Source organism: Scyliorhinus canicula, chromosome 15 (assembly GCF_902713615.1).
Source record: "Scyliorhinus canicula chromosome 15, sScyCan1.1, whole genome shotgun sequence".
Classification (NCBI taxonomy): domain Eukaryota; kingdom Metazoa; phylum Chordata; class Chondrichthyes; order Carcharhiniformes; family Scyliorhinidae; genus Scyliorhinus; species Scyliorhinus canicula.
In genome coordinates, this window is record NC_052160.1 from 46,164,694 (window position 1) to 46,180,356 (window position 15,663).

General features: G+C 41.6%; 1 protein-coding gene across 2 annotated transcripts in view; it reads left to right on the forward strand.

Annotated features, from left to right (window-relative positions):
- Positions 1-15,663, forward strand: part of srebf1 (sterol regulatory element binding transcription factor 1) — a 54,864-nt gene that overhangs the window by 20,043 nt on the left and 19,158 nt on the right. For both annotated transcript variants that reach the window (XM_038819588.1, XM_038819589.1), the window contains exons 7-15: positions 742-926; positions 3,439-3,640; positions 4,624-4,805; positions 7,304-7,565; positions 10,015-10,181; positions 12,556-12,724; positions 13,434-13,542; positions 14,525-14,634; positions 15,372-15,504. In XM_038819588.1, the coding sequence (XP_038675516.1) occupies positions 742-926; positions 3,439-3,640; positions 4,624-4,805; positions 7,304-7,565; positions 10,015-10,181; positions 12,556-12,724; positions 13,434-13,542; positions 14,525-14,634; positions 15,372-15,504 (1,519 nt within the window). The remainder of the gene's footprint in view (positions 1-741; positions 927-3,438; positions 3,641-4,623; positions 4,806-7,303; positions 7,566-10,014; positions 10,182-12,555; positions 12,725-13,433; positions 13,543-14,524; positions 14,635-15,371; positions 15,505-15,663) is intronic.

Consider the following 15,663-nt stretch of genomic DNA (forward strand, 5'->3'; position numbering starts at 1 on the left):
TTGAGCTCTTATCTTGTGTGATAGTCTATTATTTGGTACCTTATTGAATGCCTTTTAGAAATTGCCAAATTAGAGGTTTTAGAATGTAGCCTACCTATTTATTGAATGACACTAAAGTGGGGGAAGTAAATTGCAGAACAATAAATAATGGTTAAAAATGTTAATTATCAGGGACACTAAAATAATCTTATTTGGATTTTGATTGGAAAATGTATCTTAACCATTTATATTTTGTGATATTTATGTATTGATTATGCTGTTTTGACGTATATTTGCAGATATTATACTATAAGTTAGTCTTTAGTGGGGTTGCTCACTGAAGACCGTGTTTTTTGTTTAGATTGCAACGGGCAAGTGCTGTGTGTGGATTGCAATTGCCCCTTTTAGAGTTGCACATTTTGTCCTTATTTTTATATTTCTATTATAAATTCCAATGTCCACATTTGTAATGGCTGCTGCTTACGTAAACTTGTCACATTATAATTACATATTCTGACCAGTCGTGACTAGTTTACAAAGCAGCTGCCACGTAAATGTGGAGATGAAAATTTATATGGGGAAAATTTGATAGCAATTGCAGTAAACCACTCATGTATTGATTCGTGACATTTACGCTGAACTTTTTATCCTGTTTTTCTTCTTTTGAGAAATCGTGTTTTGAATTAATAGTTTTGTACTTGAGAGCTTGATGTTATTGGTAGAAAGAGTCCAAGTTGCATCATGTTTTATGTCTAATTTCAGAATCTCTGAAAGATATTGTGGCTGCCAGTGGAATAAATCTGGATGCAACGCCAAGTGGGTTCAAGCAGGATCCTGACCTGCTCACTCCACCACCTTCTGATGTTGGCTCACCTCCTCAGAACAGCCCATTCTCTGTGAGCAGCAGTGATTCTGAGCCAGATGGCTTATTTTTTGATGATACCAAGGTATCTATGATTTTGTCAGTTGCTATGTTATTTTCTTGTTCTCCAATCAAACAAAACATTTTGTCACAATTTTTCTTCTTGTGTTTTAGCTTTGTGTTTCTTTTACCTCACTTTGTTTTTTCTCTACTCTTGCTGGGCTAGAGTTTTGTGATTGGCCATTGTACTAAAAGACAATGGCCAAGCTGTCATTGTCAAGGTCTTGCAAATGACTTTTGACGGGCTGTTTGATTATAGGACAAAGCCTGAAGTAGTGCATAGGCACAGGAGGCCATTCAGAACAAGCCTTCACCACTTTGTTATCCATTTTAGCTTTTCTACATGTCCCTCAATACTTCTACTTCCCAAGTAAAATCTCCCATTTACAGAACTCCGTTCATTGCATCCTGGACCCATATAGCCCTTTTTAAAAAAAAAAAATTTAGAGTACCCAATTAATTTTTTCCAATTAAGGGGCAATTTAGCGTGGCCAATCCACCTACCCAGCACATCTTTGGGTTGTGGGGGCGAAACCCACGCAAAGACGGAGAGAATGTGCAAACTCCACACGGACAGCGACCCAGAGCCGGGATCGAACCTGGGACCTCGGCGCCGTGAGACAGCAGGACTAACCCACTGCGCCACTGTGCTGCCCTCTATGTAGCCCATATTTTTTTTTTTTAAATTTAGATTACCGAATTTTTTTTCCAATTAAGGGGCAATTTAGTGTGGCCAACCCACCTACTCTGCGCATTTTTGGGTTGTGGGGGCGAAACCCACGCAGCCACGGGGAGAATGGGCAAACTCCACACGGACAGTGACCCAGAGCCGGGATCAAACCTGGGACCTAAGTGCCGTGAGGCAGCTGTGCTAACCACTAGGCCACCGTGCTGCCCTCTCTGTAGCCCATCTTGACCTACTCTTGCTCCTAATTTGTATGTTCATTCTTTCATCCCTATATATGAAGTCACTTTTCAATTGGAATTAATGGATAGAGATCAGGAGCGGAATTTGACTGGGATATATCTTCCTTTTGCTTTCCAAAATGCAGCGGACATTTTCAGCATTAAAATGTCCCAGATGAAATCCGGTAGTCCTAGACCAGCTGTGGATTGACTAACTTAAAACAAAGCCGTTCTAATTTCCATCTGTGCGGAGTTTGCACCTTTTCCCCATGTCTGCATGGGTTTCCTCCGGGTGCTCTGGTTTTCTCCCATAGTCCAAAGGTGTACATTCCAAAAAGTTAGGTGGGGTATGAGGATAAGGTGGGGATGTAGGTCTAGGTCGGGTACTCTTTCAAAAAGTCGGTGCAGTCTTGATGGGCCAAATGGCCGCCTCCAGCACTAAGGATTCTATGATTCTTGCCCTGTCAACAGTGGCTCTGGGCTTCCTCCGGTCAACAACCCAACAGGAACCTAAGCCACAGATGTCTTTAAAACTAGTGTCACTTTCCTGGAGTGAATTGATTTACTTTTGCTATATCTGCAGCCTGTCAATATGGTAAAGGGAGAGGGGCTAGAATTGGTCTTGCTTAATCTGCCATACCAGTGTTTTCTAAAACAGCTTTGGTTTGGCTTGGCCATAGCATTCCGGTTTCTGAGTCGGAAGTCTATGGCTTCAAGCCCCATTGCAGCTTGGCATGTAATTGCTGATTCGAATATTGCTGAAAAGAGAGACATTGTTGCCAAAGTTTTTCATCTTGTGCTCATCAGGGCAAAGGCAAGAATGTCTAATTTCAAGTAGGGTTTTGTTTTTGTGACATTGTGTGTTAAATTGTACAGCCATTTTTATTAGTCTATTCTGGGGTTATCAGAAGACTGACCGTGTCAATTTTTAAAAAGCCAACAATTATGAACTATTTTATTCAGTTTATTCATTAATCAATGGTTATATGCATAGCTGTGAATTATAATCCTGCCAACCTTGAATGTCATATTGCACAAGTTTAAATGTTATCAGGAAGATACTAAACCAGTTAGTGACGTAATGAATGTTCTTAGTATTTTTCAGAAATCCTCTGTTGCTGTGGATTGGTGAGGGTGTGGTTGTTCAGAATTTGTCTGTACAGGCTAGCAGAGCAGTGGTGATTAATGAAGATGGATGATATTTCTAGTTTGCTTGATAGAATTTAGGGATTTTGGACTATTTCTATCCGACATTATAGTTGGGTACAGTGGAGTCCACGCTTTTGTAAATTTAGGGTACCCAATTATTTTTTTTCCAATTAAGGGTCAATTTAGTGTGGGCAATCCACCTAACGTACACATCTTGGGTTGTGGAAACCCACGCAGACACTGGGAGAATGTGCAAACTCCACACGGACAGTGACCCGGAGCCGGGATCAAACCCGGGTCCTCAGCGCCAGCAGTAGAGTCCATGATATTGTGGATTATACAGGGTCTGTGGAAAATGAGAATTTAATAAACTGAAAGGCCTTTTCTTGCTCTGAACTTTCTTCTTATCTTGGAATCTTGTACTCGAAAAATGGTTAGTCTGATTTGCATTTTGAACTGACAATGCTTCCTATTGACTCTAGGTGTCCGTTAAACAAGAGCAGGCACTACCAACCAGCGGTGGCATGTTGGATCGTTCCAGGATGGTGCTGTGCACCTTCATGTTCCTTTGCCTTTCCTTTAATCCTCTGGCATTCTTGATGGGTGCGACGGACATCAGCAGTTCTGTGGAAGGTCACGAATACAGTGGAGCAGGCAGAAACATGTTGGGGATTTCTATGGAAGGTAGGTGTCTAAATGAACAAAAGAAGCAATGAAAATATAAAAGGCCCTATTCCAAGGGCTTTTATATCTTTACAGTCTACGTTTGCATGTGAGAAATGGCCGGGCAAAGCACCAGAGTGCAAACAGAACCTGTGGGTTCAAACACAGCCAGAAAATGAGAACAGTTTTTAAAAACTGGTGGTCTCATTGTATTCAAAATTATGACTAATTTGTATTATGATATCTGAGAAAACGTACTTGCATCTGAAACTGAGCAGTAAATATAGTTTGTGTGGGTGTTTTGGAGGAATCGAGTTGAAAATAATTAGTGCCCCACCCTACAAAGTAAACACCCTGAATTGAAAGTATATCCGTCTGAGATTCCATGAAATACAGAAATGAGAAAACAAGTGACTATGAGGCCAGATTTGCTGGGAATGAGTGGAAAATCAGATGAATGGATCCAGTTAGTGGTTCCAGGTGCACCATACAAATAGGACTGCAGAGGATTTTAAGAGATCATAGAGGACAATTGGTGATCAGATTGTACCCAGAATCTACTGTAGTCCCACTTCCAGTAGGCAAGATAAACCGTTCGTCTCTGCACCGTTAATCAGCTGTGGTTTCAACTCTCATTCTTAATAAAAATGGATACAACCTCTTTAGCCTTTCCTCATAAGCTAGCTCCTTCATCCCAAGAATAAGTAGACTGAACTTCTCTGAACTGCATCCAGTGCAATTTTATCCTTCCTTAAGTAAGGAGACCAAAACTTAAACCATATTCCAGATGTGGTCTTACCAACTGTAGCAAAATTACTTTTATATTCCATCCCCCTTTCAATAACAAACATAATAGGATACATTTTCCTTCATCAAAGAAATTGCTTTGAAGGGCTAAATGATCCCTTCTTTAAAATTTTGCTGAGTGACACCTTAATTTACTACTCTTGGAAGTAATCCCTGTGCCTAGCAATTTTTTTCTTTTGCTCTTTTCTTTCCGGCAGACACTTCTAGCTGGTTTGGTTGGATCTGGCCGACATTGATCCTCTGGTTAATTAATGGGATAATTGTCCTGCTCGTATTTGTTAAAATCTTTGTCTATGGCGAACCCGTTACTAGGCTGCACTCCGAGTCATCTGTCCTGTTCTGGAGGCATCGCAAGCAGGCTGATCTGGACCTGGCAAGGGTAAGAATGATTTATTCTGGATGTCTATTTATTCTGGCGGTTTAATATGCCTATTTTTTGGTGAAATTTCTTATTACAAAGAATTGAGGCAGTACAGATGTAGCATTAACTTAGCACAGTACTACTTGTTTATTTTCTCTGGAAATTTTTTTAATGTTGACATACATTAGAAAGAATCAAATTTTCAAATGCGTTTCTCTGAAAATCCGCACACAATTCTGTTATTCCCATTTGTTTTATTCAGTTGTTGGCCTTGCTCCTGCATATAGCTTTATCATTGCTTAACTGGGCAGCATGGTAGCACAGTGGTAACACTGTTGCTTCACAGCACCAAGGTCCCAGTTTCAATTCCCGGCTGGTCACTGTCTGCGCTTTCTCCCAGTGTCTGCGTGGGTTTCCTCCGGGTGCTCCAGTTTCCTCCCACAAGTCCCGAAAGACATGCTTGTTAGGTGAATTGGACATTCTGCATTCTCCCTTGGCGTATCCGAACAGGCACTGGAATGTGGCAACTATGGGCTTTTCACAGTAACTTCATTGCAGTGTTAATGTAAGCCTACTTGTGACAATAAAGATTATTATTAGTAATTGCCACCAGCAAAGTTTTATGAGAAGAATGGTTGTCTTGGATCATTTCTGAAATTTTCAGGAGCTAACTTTACCCCATGGATGCACAGCACACCAAACAAATGACCCATGATCGGTTCTGTGATGGCAACTGTCCCTCTCACCTGCAGTATTGCGTCAGTCAGGTCTGAGGGAATTTGTGGGCATTGTAAAAAAGTGATACAGGTTGAGCATCCCTTATTCAAAATTTGAAAAGCCCTGAAATCCACACTTTGTTTTGAGCACCGATGAGATGTCAAGAGTGGGTTATCCCACAAAGCTCTGGGAAGGTTCCTGGGCGATGCACAAAGTCTCAATGCGCCACAGACCGTTACAAGCCCTAGTTCGGGCTGTTTTGGTGCCAAAATCTCATTGTAGCTGGACGATAATGCATTGTTATATTACTGTGACTTGCATTGAAAATGTTTTTAGGTAAGTACAAAACATATTTTGCCATCTTGAACATTATATCATTAAATCTGAAAAATTCCATAATCCGATATACACTCGGCCCCAAGCATTTCGGATAAGGAATGCTCAACCTGTATGTTGCACCCAAGTTCACTATGTATTTCTCTCTGTCGAACTTGCACCAAAAGAACCCAATATGCTTCTTTCATTGGAAGCACCCCCTATCTAAGGACAACTCCCATGCGGTTACAACTTCATTGTGATTGTTATTTATTTTACTGTGCTTTCTAAAATCACTAAAGCTGGTTGTCTTGTCTTTGCGTTTGACTTGCAATGTGGAGTTAAGAAGTATCATACATCCGTCAGTAATACAGTTTTATAAGTTGCAACACTGCGCCTCAGCATCCCTGGTTTACAGAGAAAAGATCAGCTGGCATTTCTGTTCCTGATTACAGTCCAGAGATCTGTGTGCTGGGAAGGGTGTGCACAGGTACGGAGTGAGGTTAAAATTCACATCTGTGATCCCACCTATAGGTGGGATGCACACCAGATGTCTTTATTCAGCTGTGAAGAATGTTCGTTTGGTGAAGTTATTCAGCACCCATGAAACTGCAAGTCAGCAGAATCCACTAGTTTCAGTTGAGTGGAAAAGTGAGGTTATACACTTTGAAAAGAAGAATGGAGGCATAGACTATTTTCTAAATGAGGAAATTTTTAGGAAATCAGGAGCACAAAGAGACTTGGGTGCAGGTTCAGTCGACAGTTTAGAAGACAAATGCAATGTTAGCACTCATGTCAAGAAGGCTAGAATACAAGAACAGGGATGTACTTCTAAGGCTATATAAGGCTCTGGTCAGGCCCCATTTGGAGTGTTGAGAGCAGCTTTGAGCCCTGTATCTAAGGAAGAATGTGCTGGCCTTGGAAAGGGTCCAGAGGAGGTTCACAAGAATGAGCCCCAGAATGAAGAGCTTGTCATATGAGGAGCGGTTGAGGACTCTGGGTCTGTACTTGTTGGAGTTTAGAAGGATGAGGGCGCGTCTTATTGAAATTTACAGGATACTGTGAGGCCTGGATAGAGTGGACGTAGAGAGGCTGACTCCACTGGTAGGAGAAACTAGAACCAGAGGGCACAACCTCGGATTGAAGGGACGAACCTTTAAAACAGAGATGAGGAGGAATTTCTTCAGCCAGAGGGTGGTGAACACTTTGCCGCAGAAGGCTGTGGAGGCCAAATCACTGAGTGTCTTGAGACAGAGATAGATAGGTCTTGATTAATAAGGAAATGGGAGGTTATGGGAGAGGCAAGAGAATGGGGATGAGAAAAATATCAGCCACGATTGAATGGCGGAGCAGACGCGATGGGCCAAGTGGCCTAATTCTGCTCCTATGTCTTATGGTCTTATGAGATGAGGAGAAAAGAGATTTATTTCTTATGTTTTGAAATCTCAGTGGAAATATGTTTTCCTCTTTTTTTATTTTGCCAGGGAGATTTTGCTCAAGCTTCCCAAAACCTATGGACTTGTTTAAAGGCTTTGGGGCGTCCTCTGCCTACATCAAACTTGGACTTTGCCTGTAGCCTGATGTGGAATGTTATCCGGCATATTCTGCAGCGGCTGTGGATCGGGCGCTGGTTTGCAGCACGGGCTGGAGGCTTCGGACAGAACAAGGAGCTGAAAGATGACATGAGGAAGAGCACCCGGGATGCAGCGCTGGTCTATCACAAGCTGCAACAGCTTCATATGATTGGTGTGTGTTCTTTGTAAAATGTAAAGCCTTTTGAAGCAGCAATATTTGCATCTTGTGAGCAATAATCAAAAAAAAAAGGTTGTTGCTCTAGATTAGCCTCTGCATTTTGTGCTGCAATCGTTTGACAGCCAGGCAGCTTCAGTAGTTCAGCACAACACGACAAAGAGTGTTGAACTGACACCTGGTTTGCTTCATGGGTGATGCATCCATTCACAAGATTCTCGAAGAAATAGATACTGTGCTGGTAATTGCACTATTCCTGCACAAAAGAGTCCTGGTCTAGTGAATTCAATTGTCCAGGTTAAAATGTATCTTGCAGTGCTACAGCTGGCCTTGGTAAATTTGTAGTGAGGAGAGTTAAAAGTGCATTAGACTTCACATTCATGATTACTGTCCAAAGATCCTTGCTAGAAAATTCACGTGTGTGTGTGGACCAGTTTGAAACATCAGGTGTGCGTGCATGCGTAGGTAGCTTCTTTTAAGGGCCTCAGGTCTTCCCCGATCTCTATTTGAGTAATGTTCATTGAGGGATAAATGTCAGCAAGGACATTGGGAACTATCCTTGCTCTACTTCAGATGCTGCCATGAAATCTTTTACATCCATCTACGAGAGTGCTATGTTTTCACATATTATTGGAAAGACTGAAGTGCTGCACTCCCTCGGTTCTTGGTGACCTTCCTATGGGTTAGGGAGTCAGAATTGTACTTAGTAACCCAGACAGACAGCAAAGGCAATTCAATAACTGCAGTTTTGTGTTTTTTTTTCAAATGAGTATGGGTCCCTTTACTCTTTGACATCAGTTTCTTGCCAGGCTGCACATCCTGCAAAGCTGGATGTCAGCCTTTGCTATCACAGATGCTTGACAGGTTTGTGACCAATAAAAACTCTGCTTCAGAGTTTCTCCTTGTTCCTACTTAGCATTTTCCTGCTTGGCATTTTCCTCCAGCAGCTTCCCTGGCGTTGAAGCTTCAGTGGCGTGACTGGGAAGTGAGGAAGAATTCAAACCTACATTCCTCCCCACAGTTCATTGTACTGCCAAACAGTGTTTGTTTTTTAACCAGTCTTCTAGAAATGTTTAGGAGTGAGAGAACATTTGATTGAAATATTTCTCCTTTATTATAAAGAAAATAATTGTGATACCAGGAATTTGTTTTTGTTAAGCAGAAGTCAATTTTATGGGTGACTTCCAGATCCTTGAAGAAGTACAATTTTAAACGGACCCGTAGAAACAGTGTTTACTGGTGTTAGGTGGCTCTAGAAAAGGTTGAAAATTAGTTTGAAATCACTTCGCTGCCCCACTCCTTTCCTCCTTTGCTGTTTGTAGTGAAGTTACTCTGGATTACAATAGGTTTGATTATATAATTGACCTCATTTGAGTGACCGGGCAGGCGGGATAGGCCTACATTGATCTGGTAGTTCAGTTGGTTGATGACCTACCAAATACGTTCCTAAGTGGAGACCAGGATGCTCCAGCATGGATCCCTAGGCTTTGTTCTCTTGGGCGATTCCCTCTGCTGCAAAGGACAAAAATATCAGCCAGTGTGTGCAAAGGCTCTTGGTGGATGCATCTCCAAAGAGGGTGAGGCCAAGATCAAGTCCACTCAAAGATAAATAGCCTGTTGGCACTCACTGCCCAGACGTGCACACTTGGGAGTGAGAGGATGTATCAGCACTTGTCGAACTGTATACCCCAACAGGAACCATTAGTACAGAAATGCAACTCTGACCAATTTTCAATGAAACTATATATTTTTTGAAAAACATTTTTTGAGGCATTTTATATATACATCAAACTCGCCCATAAAAAAACAAACAGGAATACAAATAATCAAAACAAATAAATGTCTAACATCACTCCTCCCTCAATGAAACTGTATTGACTAACAGTCTGCAGGTGGGTTACAAAATATTCAGAAAGGGGTATTGATGCCCGTGCTGCAGCAGTAATTTTCATTGCAAAAAGTGGAAGATACCCATATGGTTAAAGCATGGCTGGGCAAGGAAGGTCATTTATTTGCCAAATGAGTTTGTCCCATTGAAATGATGATTTACCAATTGATTATCTGTTACCTTCCCATATGTAATACCTAGTCCTAAAGAAGAAAATGATTGCCAACTACTATGGATGTTTTTGCTGAGAGGATGTTTTTGGTGAGAGATGAGTTATCTGCAGCAGACTAATAATTTGCCTCCAGAATAAAGCATTGTATTGGAGGGTATGTCTGTCGCCCTGGACCGTCTGCTTGAAACTGGAACTTCACTGTCGTTCTCCGATCATAGTAGAATTGTAGAGAGCTGCTTGGCATCAGGGTATCACTGTACCGGTGGTGGTGATAGCAAGAGAGCAACTTGTTTTTACTTGTGATCTCTTTGTTGTTTCTTCAGTATTACTTCATTCACAAACATGGATTTATTATTAATGGCTGTCTTGTCCCCCACAATGCTTAGGCAAACTGGGTGGTAGCCACTTGTCTGCAATTAACATGGCTCTGAGTGCGGTAAACCTTGCTGAATGTGCCGGAGATGCTGTTTCTGTTGCTACCATGGCAGAGATGTATGTGGCAGCAGCGATCCGAATTAAAACCAGTTTGCACAGGAGGCTTCACTTCATGACCGTAAGTAGCACCTATATAATTATTGTGGTTTATTATTTTGTTTCTGAAAGAAACCTGTCAAAATTGAAAAGAAAATTCTATATTGGGGGAATAAAAATAGTCCCCGGCTTGATTTCCATGAGTTAGCGGAAAAACAGCTACACTTCCTATTTCCGGCTTCTGTTGTGTAATGCACCCTTCTGTAGTGTACGTTGTGTGCGCGCGCGAGTACGTGTGTGCGCACCAGGTAAAGCACACCTGGAATGGGAGCAAATGCATAAGGAAAGGGAAAAATATTTTTTTTAAGTAGTCTGGGTCTTGGTGGATGGGGCAATTGACTGGACAGCCAATGTGGATCAGGTTGATGCTAATAGCATGGGGTTTCGATCCCTGTTATGGATTTTAAAAAAAAATTTAGAGTACCCAATTATTTTTCTTATTCCAATTAAGCGGCAATTTAGCATGGCCAATCCACCTAACGTGCACATCTTTGGGTTGTGCGAGTGAAACCACGCAGACATGGAGAGAATGTGCAAACTCCACATAGAAAGGGTCGGGATTCGAACCCGGGTCCTCTGCGCCGCAGTCCCAGTGCTACCCACATGCTGCCCCTGGGTTGGATTTTTGACCTCCTTCCTTGCCCTACCCGTGCAGGGATCACAAAGCTATGGGTTGAACTTTCCTTCAGGTAGATAACTGGAGGAGGAGTTGGGGAAAAACTGCTTTACAGAGAAACTGTAGCGATGGAAGGCTATCTCATTCGTTTATTTTTCAAAAATGTTATGCTGTTGGATAATTGATAAATATTGACATATTTTGTTCTGAATTATGGGAAGGAGAATTCCCTCGATTGGAGAAAATTAGAACCAAGCCTATTTGCTTTGATGACGTTGCAAGACGAGACCCAGTGATCCTTCTTTGGCTGATCTATTTCTTAAGGGTTCCAGCCAAAGGTTAACCTACCTTTTTTCTTTCAGATGCTAAACAAACTGCAAGTGGCATTTGACAAATAAGTATGCAATGGAATCCAGAAATGTAAAATCTGAATATGTCAACTCAAATGCTGTATTGTGTTTGAATCATTATCCCTGCACGAAATGTTTGCCACATTCACATGTGCAAGTGCAGCCACTGCACTTCAGGGTAATCTATTCTGTGTGAAATATTTTGAAGAGACATAACATGACACATGGGTTCTCTCACATGCATAGAAAAACCGAGTGAATGTGAAGGAAATAAGTATGAGCTACAATTGGAGACTAGCAGTCGAGCAACAAATCCAAAAAGTAAACTGAAATGATAGCAATGCAGCATGAATAACCTCGTCTCCATCTATTTCCTGGTACAGCTGTCAGTACAAGTGCACGCTTCACAACATAGATTGTGATGGTGAAGATTCCGTTCTATTTGCAGAGTAATAGTTGAGGTTTGCTACCTGTTAGTTAATATTTCTGACGAGCATTGTGGGTTTGTCAGTTAAAAGGAGACACTCTTAATTTTCTCTGTGATATCTATTTAGTATTTTAAAAGAAATTTATGATATTACATACCATTCTATCAGGTGTCCAGTCATTTCTTCCTCCCCACCCCATCACGGCCCCACTTACTGTGAATGAGTGATGGAGACTTGCTCCCAGACCATGACCAATCTTGTCAATGATGGATGCTATGGGACTTCCAAGCCCAGTAAAGATGCCTATCTAATTCCACCTTCTCCTCACAGATTTCTGAACTGCTGCCCTCTGCTCAATGTCTCCTTGGCTAATATTAGAAACTCAGCAGAAGGTGAGGAATCTAACAAAAACATCGCTTTGCTTTCCAAAAAGTGGTTCTGTGACAGGAATGCAGTAAATGGTTCCCTGTAGAGTCCTCCAGTAAACTGTTAAAGAAATAATCATAATTACAAAGAGATTGGAAGGTATCACTCCTCATTAAATGCTCCCTGCTGCTTTAGTGTTGTGGAGTCTAATATGGAGAGATATATTAGGTACATTACAGCTTCTGGTGTAACTCAACACTTCAAATATTCTTGTGTCCCCATTGAGGGCACTGACATCTAATGGGGCGTGTACTTCTAAAGGCACTAACATTTAATGAATGAGCCCAAATGGGAAGTGCTAGGAGGCACTCAACCAAGAAAATGTGGTGGTAAAGCAGCACTTTACAGCTCATGGCTGCTTTATCCAAATGAGGTCACCTTGCAGCAGATTTTACTGGATAGTGATCGGGAGCAAGCATCTTGAATTAATTTTCCCCTGTAACTGTCTGGTGGAGACGAGCTAACTCAGCATTTTATTCAAACTTAATTGGCGTTTAGGGAGGTTATTTTCTGTTTTTTGATGTATTTGGTTATTTTTTTTACCCGTTAAAGTTTGTATTTACCATTCCATTGCAGCGCTTCTTCCTGAGCAGTGCCAGACAGATCTGCCTGTCCCAAAGTGGTACCATACCACCTGCAATGAAATGGCTGTGCCACCCTCTAGGTCATAGATTCTTTGTTGATGAAGACTGGACTGTAAAAAACACCCCTAAAGACAGCATTTACAGTATTACTGGAAACTCAGGTAATCCTTCTGTTAATTAAAAACTGGAATACTCTGCACGGCAGCATCTGTGGAACCTGGTGAAAGGTCAGGACTTAAAAACATTAACTCTCGTCTCTCTGAATAGGTGCCCAGCATCTATGCAGAGAAAGACTGAGTTAATGTTTCAAATTCTGACCTTTCACCAGGTTCCACAGATTCTGCCTGACCGGCTTAATAAACCCAGCATTTTGTGTTTTATAAAGCACACTGTCATATCAAGTTTAGTTTGGTATCAGAAAACGTAAGGAACAACAGAATTAAAACTGTCCCGTATAGAGTCTGTAGATTCTTCCCGTGTCTGCGTGGGCCTCACCCCCACAACCCAAAGATGTGCAGGCTAGGTGGATGCTAAAATTGCTCCTTAATTGGGTGAATAAAATGACTTGAGTTCTCCAAAATTAAAAAAAAAATTAAAACTCAAAAGAAGTGACGACAAATACTAAGCCCTGGAAATACCAGATTTGTATTAGTAACAACAGCTAGTGGTATTAACCTAGAGAATGACCCAAAGCCCCTTACAGAGAAAATATAAATACAAATGCAATGATTGTCAGGGAGCGAGTGGTTACAGAGGGTGATGGAAGGTTTTGTCCATGGTGAGCAAAAGCTTGCTCCTGACAATCCTTGAATATCAGCCACTGTTTATTGTATTATTAAATGTGTAAAGTTATTTATTTTTCTCTTCTAGCCGATCCATTGGCTCAGGTGACTCAGGCTTTTCGTGAGCATCTGCTGGAAAAAGCGTTGTATTGCATTGCCAAACCAGAGAACAGCAAGCCAGTGACGGGAGAGGGAGGGTGAGCAACCTCATGTAATCTGCTGGTGTGATGCACTGTTACACATCCCAGTTGGAGAGATAGGAAGTGAGGATGTAAGATGAAAAATAAAATCAGCAACCCCATCAGCTACTGAAAAGTGAAAAGACAGGTCAATATTAAGTTTTTTCAATGTGCATCTCATCAATTTCTTATATTTAGTCAGCTGTAGTTAAAGTTTTACTAAATGGATTTCTGGCCAAACTGCCTAGCTATGTGCATTGATTTGGCCCGCCCATGAGGAATGGACAAAGTAGCAGAGAGCTGTGTTGGAACCGTTTGCCAGAGTCAGTGCTTGCATGCATCCACCTCCCTAAACACCAAGTAAGTTTGAATAAAATGATGAGTTAGCTGGTCCCCACCAGACAGTGATCACTGTTGAGAGGCTAAGTACCTGAACACCCCGTAGGAGTGATCCTAACCCAGGAGTGCAGAGGCCAATTCTAGTCCTCTCTTATCTGTCTTGTCAGTCTAGTTGAAGTCAGCAAATTCAGCACAGCAATTCCTTTTCGGTGTGGCGGAGCACCATTTCTTTCGGGAGAGGTTTGTACCTCCACCCAAATATTCTTTCATGTCAGTATGTTCTGTTCGGTTTTGGCATAAACCCTTTTGGAGTTTAGCTGTTGGGGTTCGATTCTTGTTGCAGATACTATATGGACACTGAGACTTTGTAGCAAACGAAGATAAAGAAAAGGGTGTTTTGACATCCGGTCAGTGAGGGATATAATAAATAGCAGACTTTTACAAAGGGATAATGCGCTGTTTTAGAGATCTGACATTCCTTGTACCTATTATATAATAGCAGTGTTGCTAATCTACTCAGTTTTATGTACATCTATATCAAATCTGTTATCTAGTAATTTAATCCTTGTATATATTAAAGTAAATGTATTGCAGAATAGAACAAGATCCTGTACAGATATTTACTGTTCCCCCCCCCTCCCCCCCAACCTTTCTGTCACAGTGAATTCTCAGATGCTCTCGAATACTTACAGCTGCTGAACAATTGCTCTGATGCTGCTGCAGTAACCATACAGTCCTGTGCAATCAGCTCCAGCATGACAACTGTCACAGGTCAGCCTACACCACCGTCTAAATCGTATGTTGCTTTTTTTTTTTGGCTTTTTAATGTCACCAAACTATTTAAAATTCTATTTCACCAAGGGAGACATGGTTGCGCAGTGGTTAGCCCTGCTGTCTCACAGCACCGAGGGCCAGGCCCTGGGTCACTGTCCATGTGGGATTTGCACATTCTCCCTGTGTTTGCGCAGGTCTTGCCCCTGCAACCCAAAGATGTGCAGGCTAGGTGGATTGGCCATGCTAAATTGCCCCTTAATTGGGAAAAAATAATTGGGTACTCTTAAATTATTTTTTAAATTCTATTTCACCTAGTACGGTATCAAACCATACAAGTCAGGATAGTGATGCTACAATTACATTGCTGACAGCTCCTGCTTTGCCCAAAATGCCATTGTTCACGTGTGGCTCTAAACAGTGAATATTAGCAGCTTCTGACATTGCACAGCACCAAAGTCTGTACCTAATCTTGGCCTTGCGCATAGTCAATACGCATTACATCTTCCAGCAGGGGAAGGCATATAAAAATGCTTAAATGTATTTTCTGGCCAAATTCCAAATCTGGGTATTGATGACAATTGTTGCAGCCCTATTGTCACTGACCTGAGATTTGATACCTCCAAGCGCAGCAGTATTAAACCTGGTGTCCATTGGTTTGTATGGCTTTACACCCACACCAGACTGTATTGTGTTGGTTTTGATGACTTTAATGCTGTGACTTATTGCATGTATAGGCACTGATCCAGTAGCTAAGTGGTGGGCTTCCATAATTGTTGTTGCTATCAACTGGCTGCAAGGTGAAGATGAGGCAGCAGAACGTCTTTACCCAGTGGTAGAATACATGCCGAAGACCCTGCACACAACAGAGTAAGTGTCACTGCCTGAAATCTCTCCATATAATCTGTTTTGCATTACATTCACTCAAAAGGTCTTAAGTCATGTTATTTTAACTAAGGGTATTACCAGGTGAGTCTTCTGCACTGTAAATTCTATGGAGCATTGAATGCTTCACTGTCCCGCAATTTT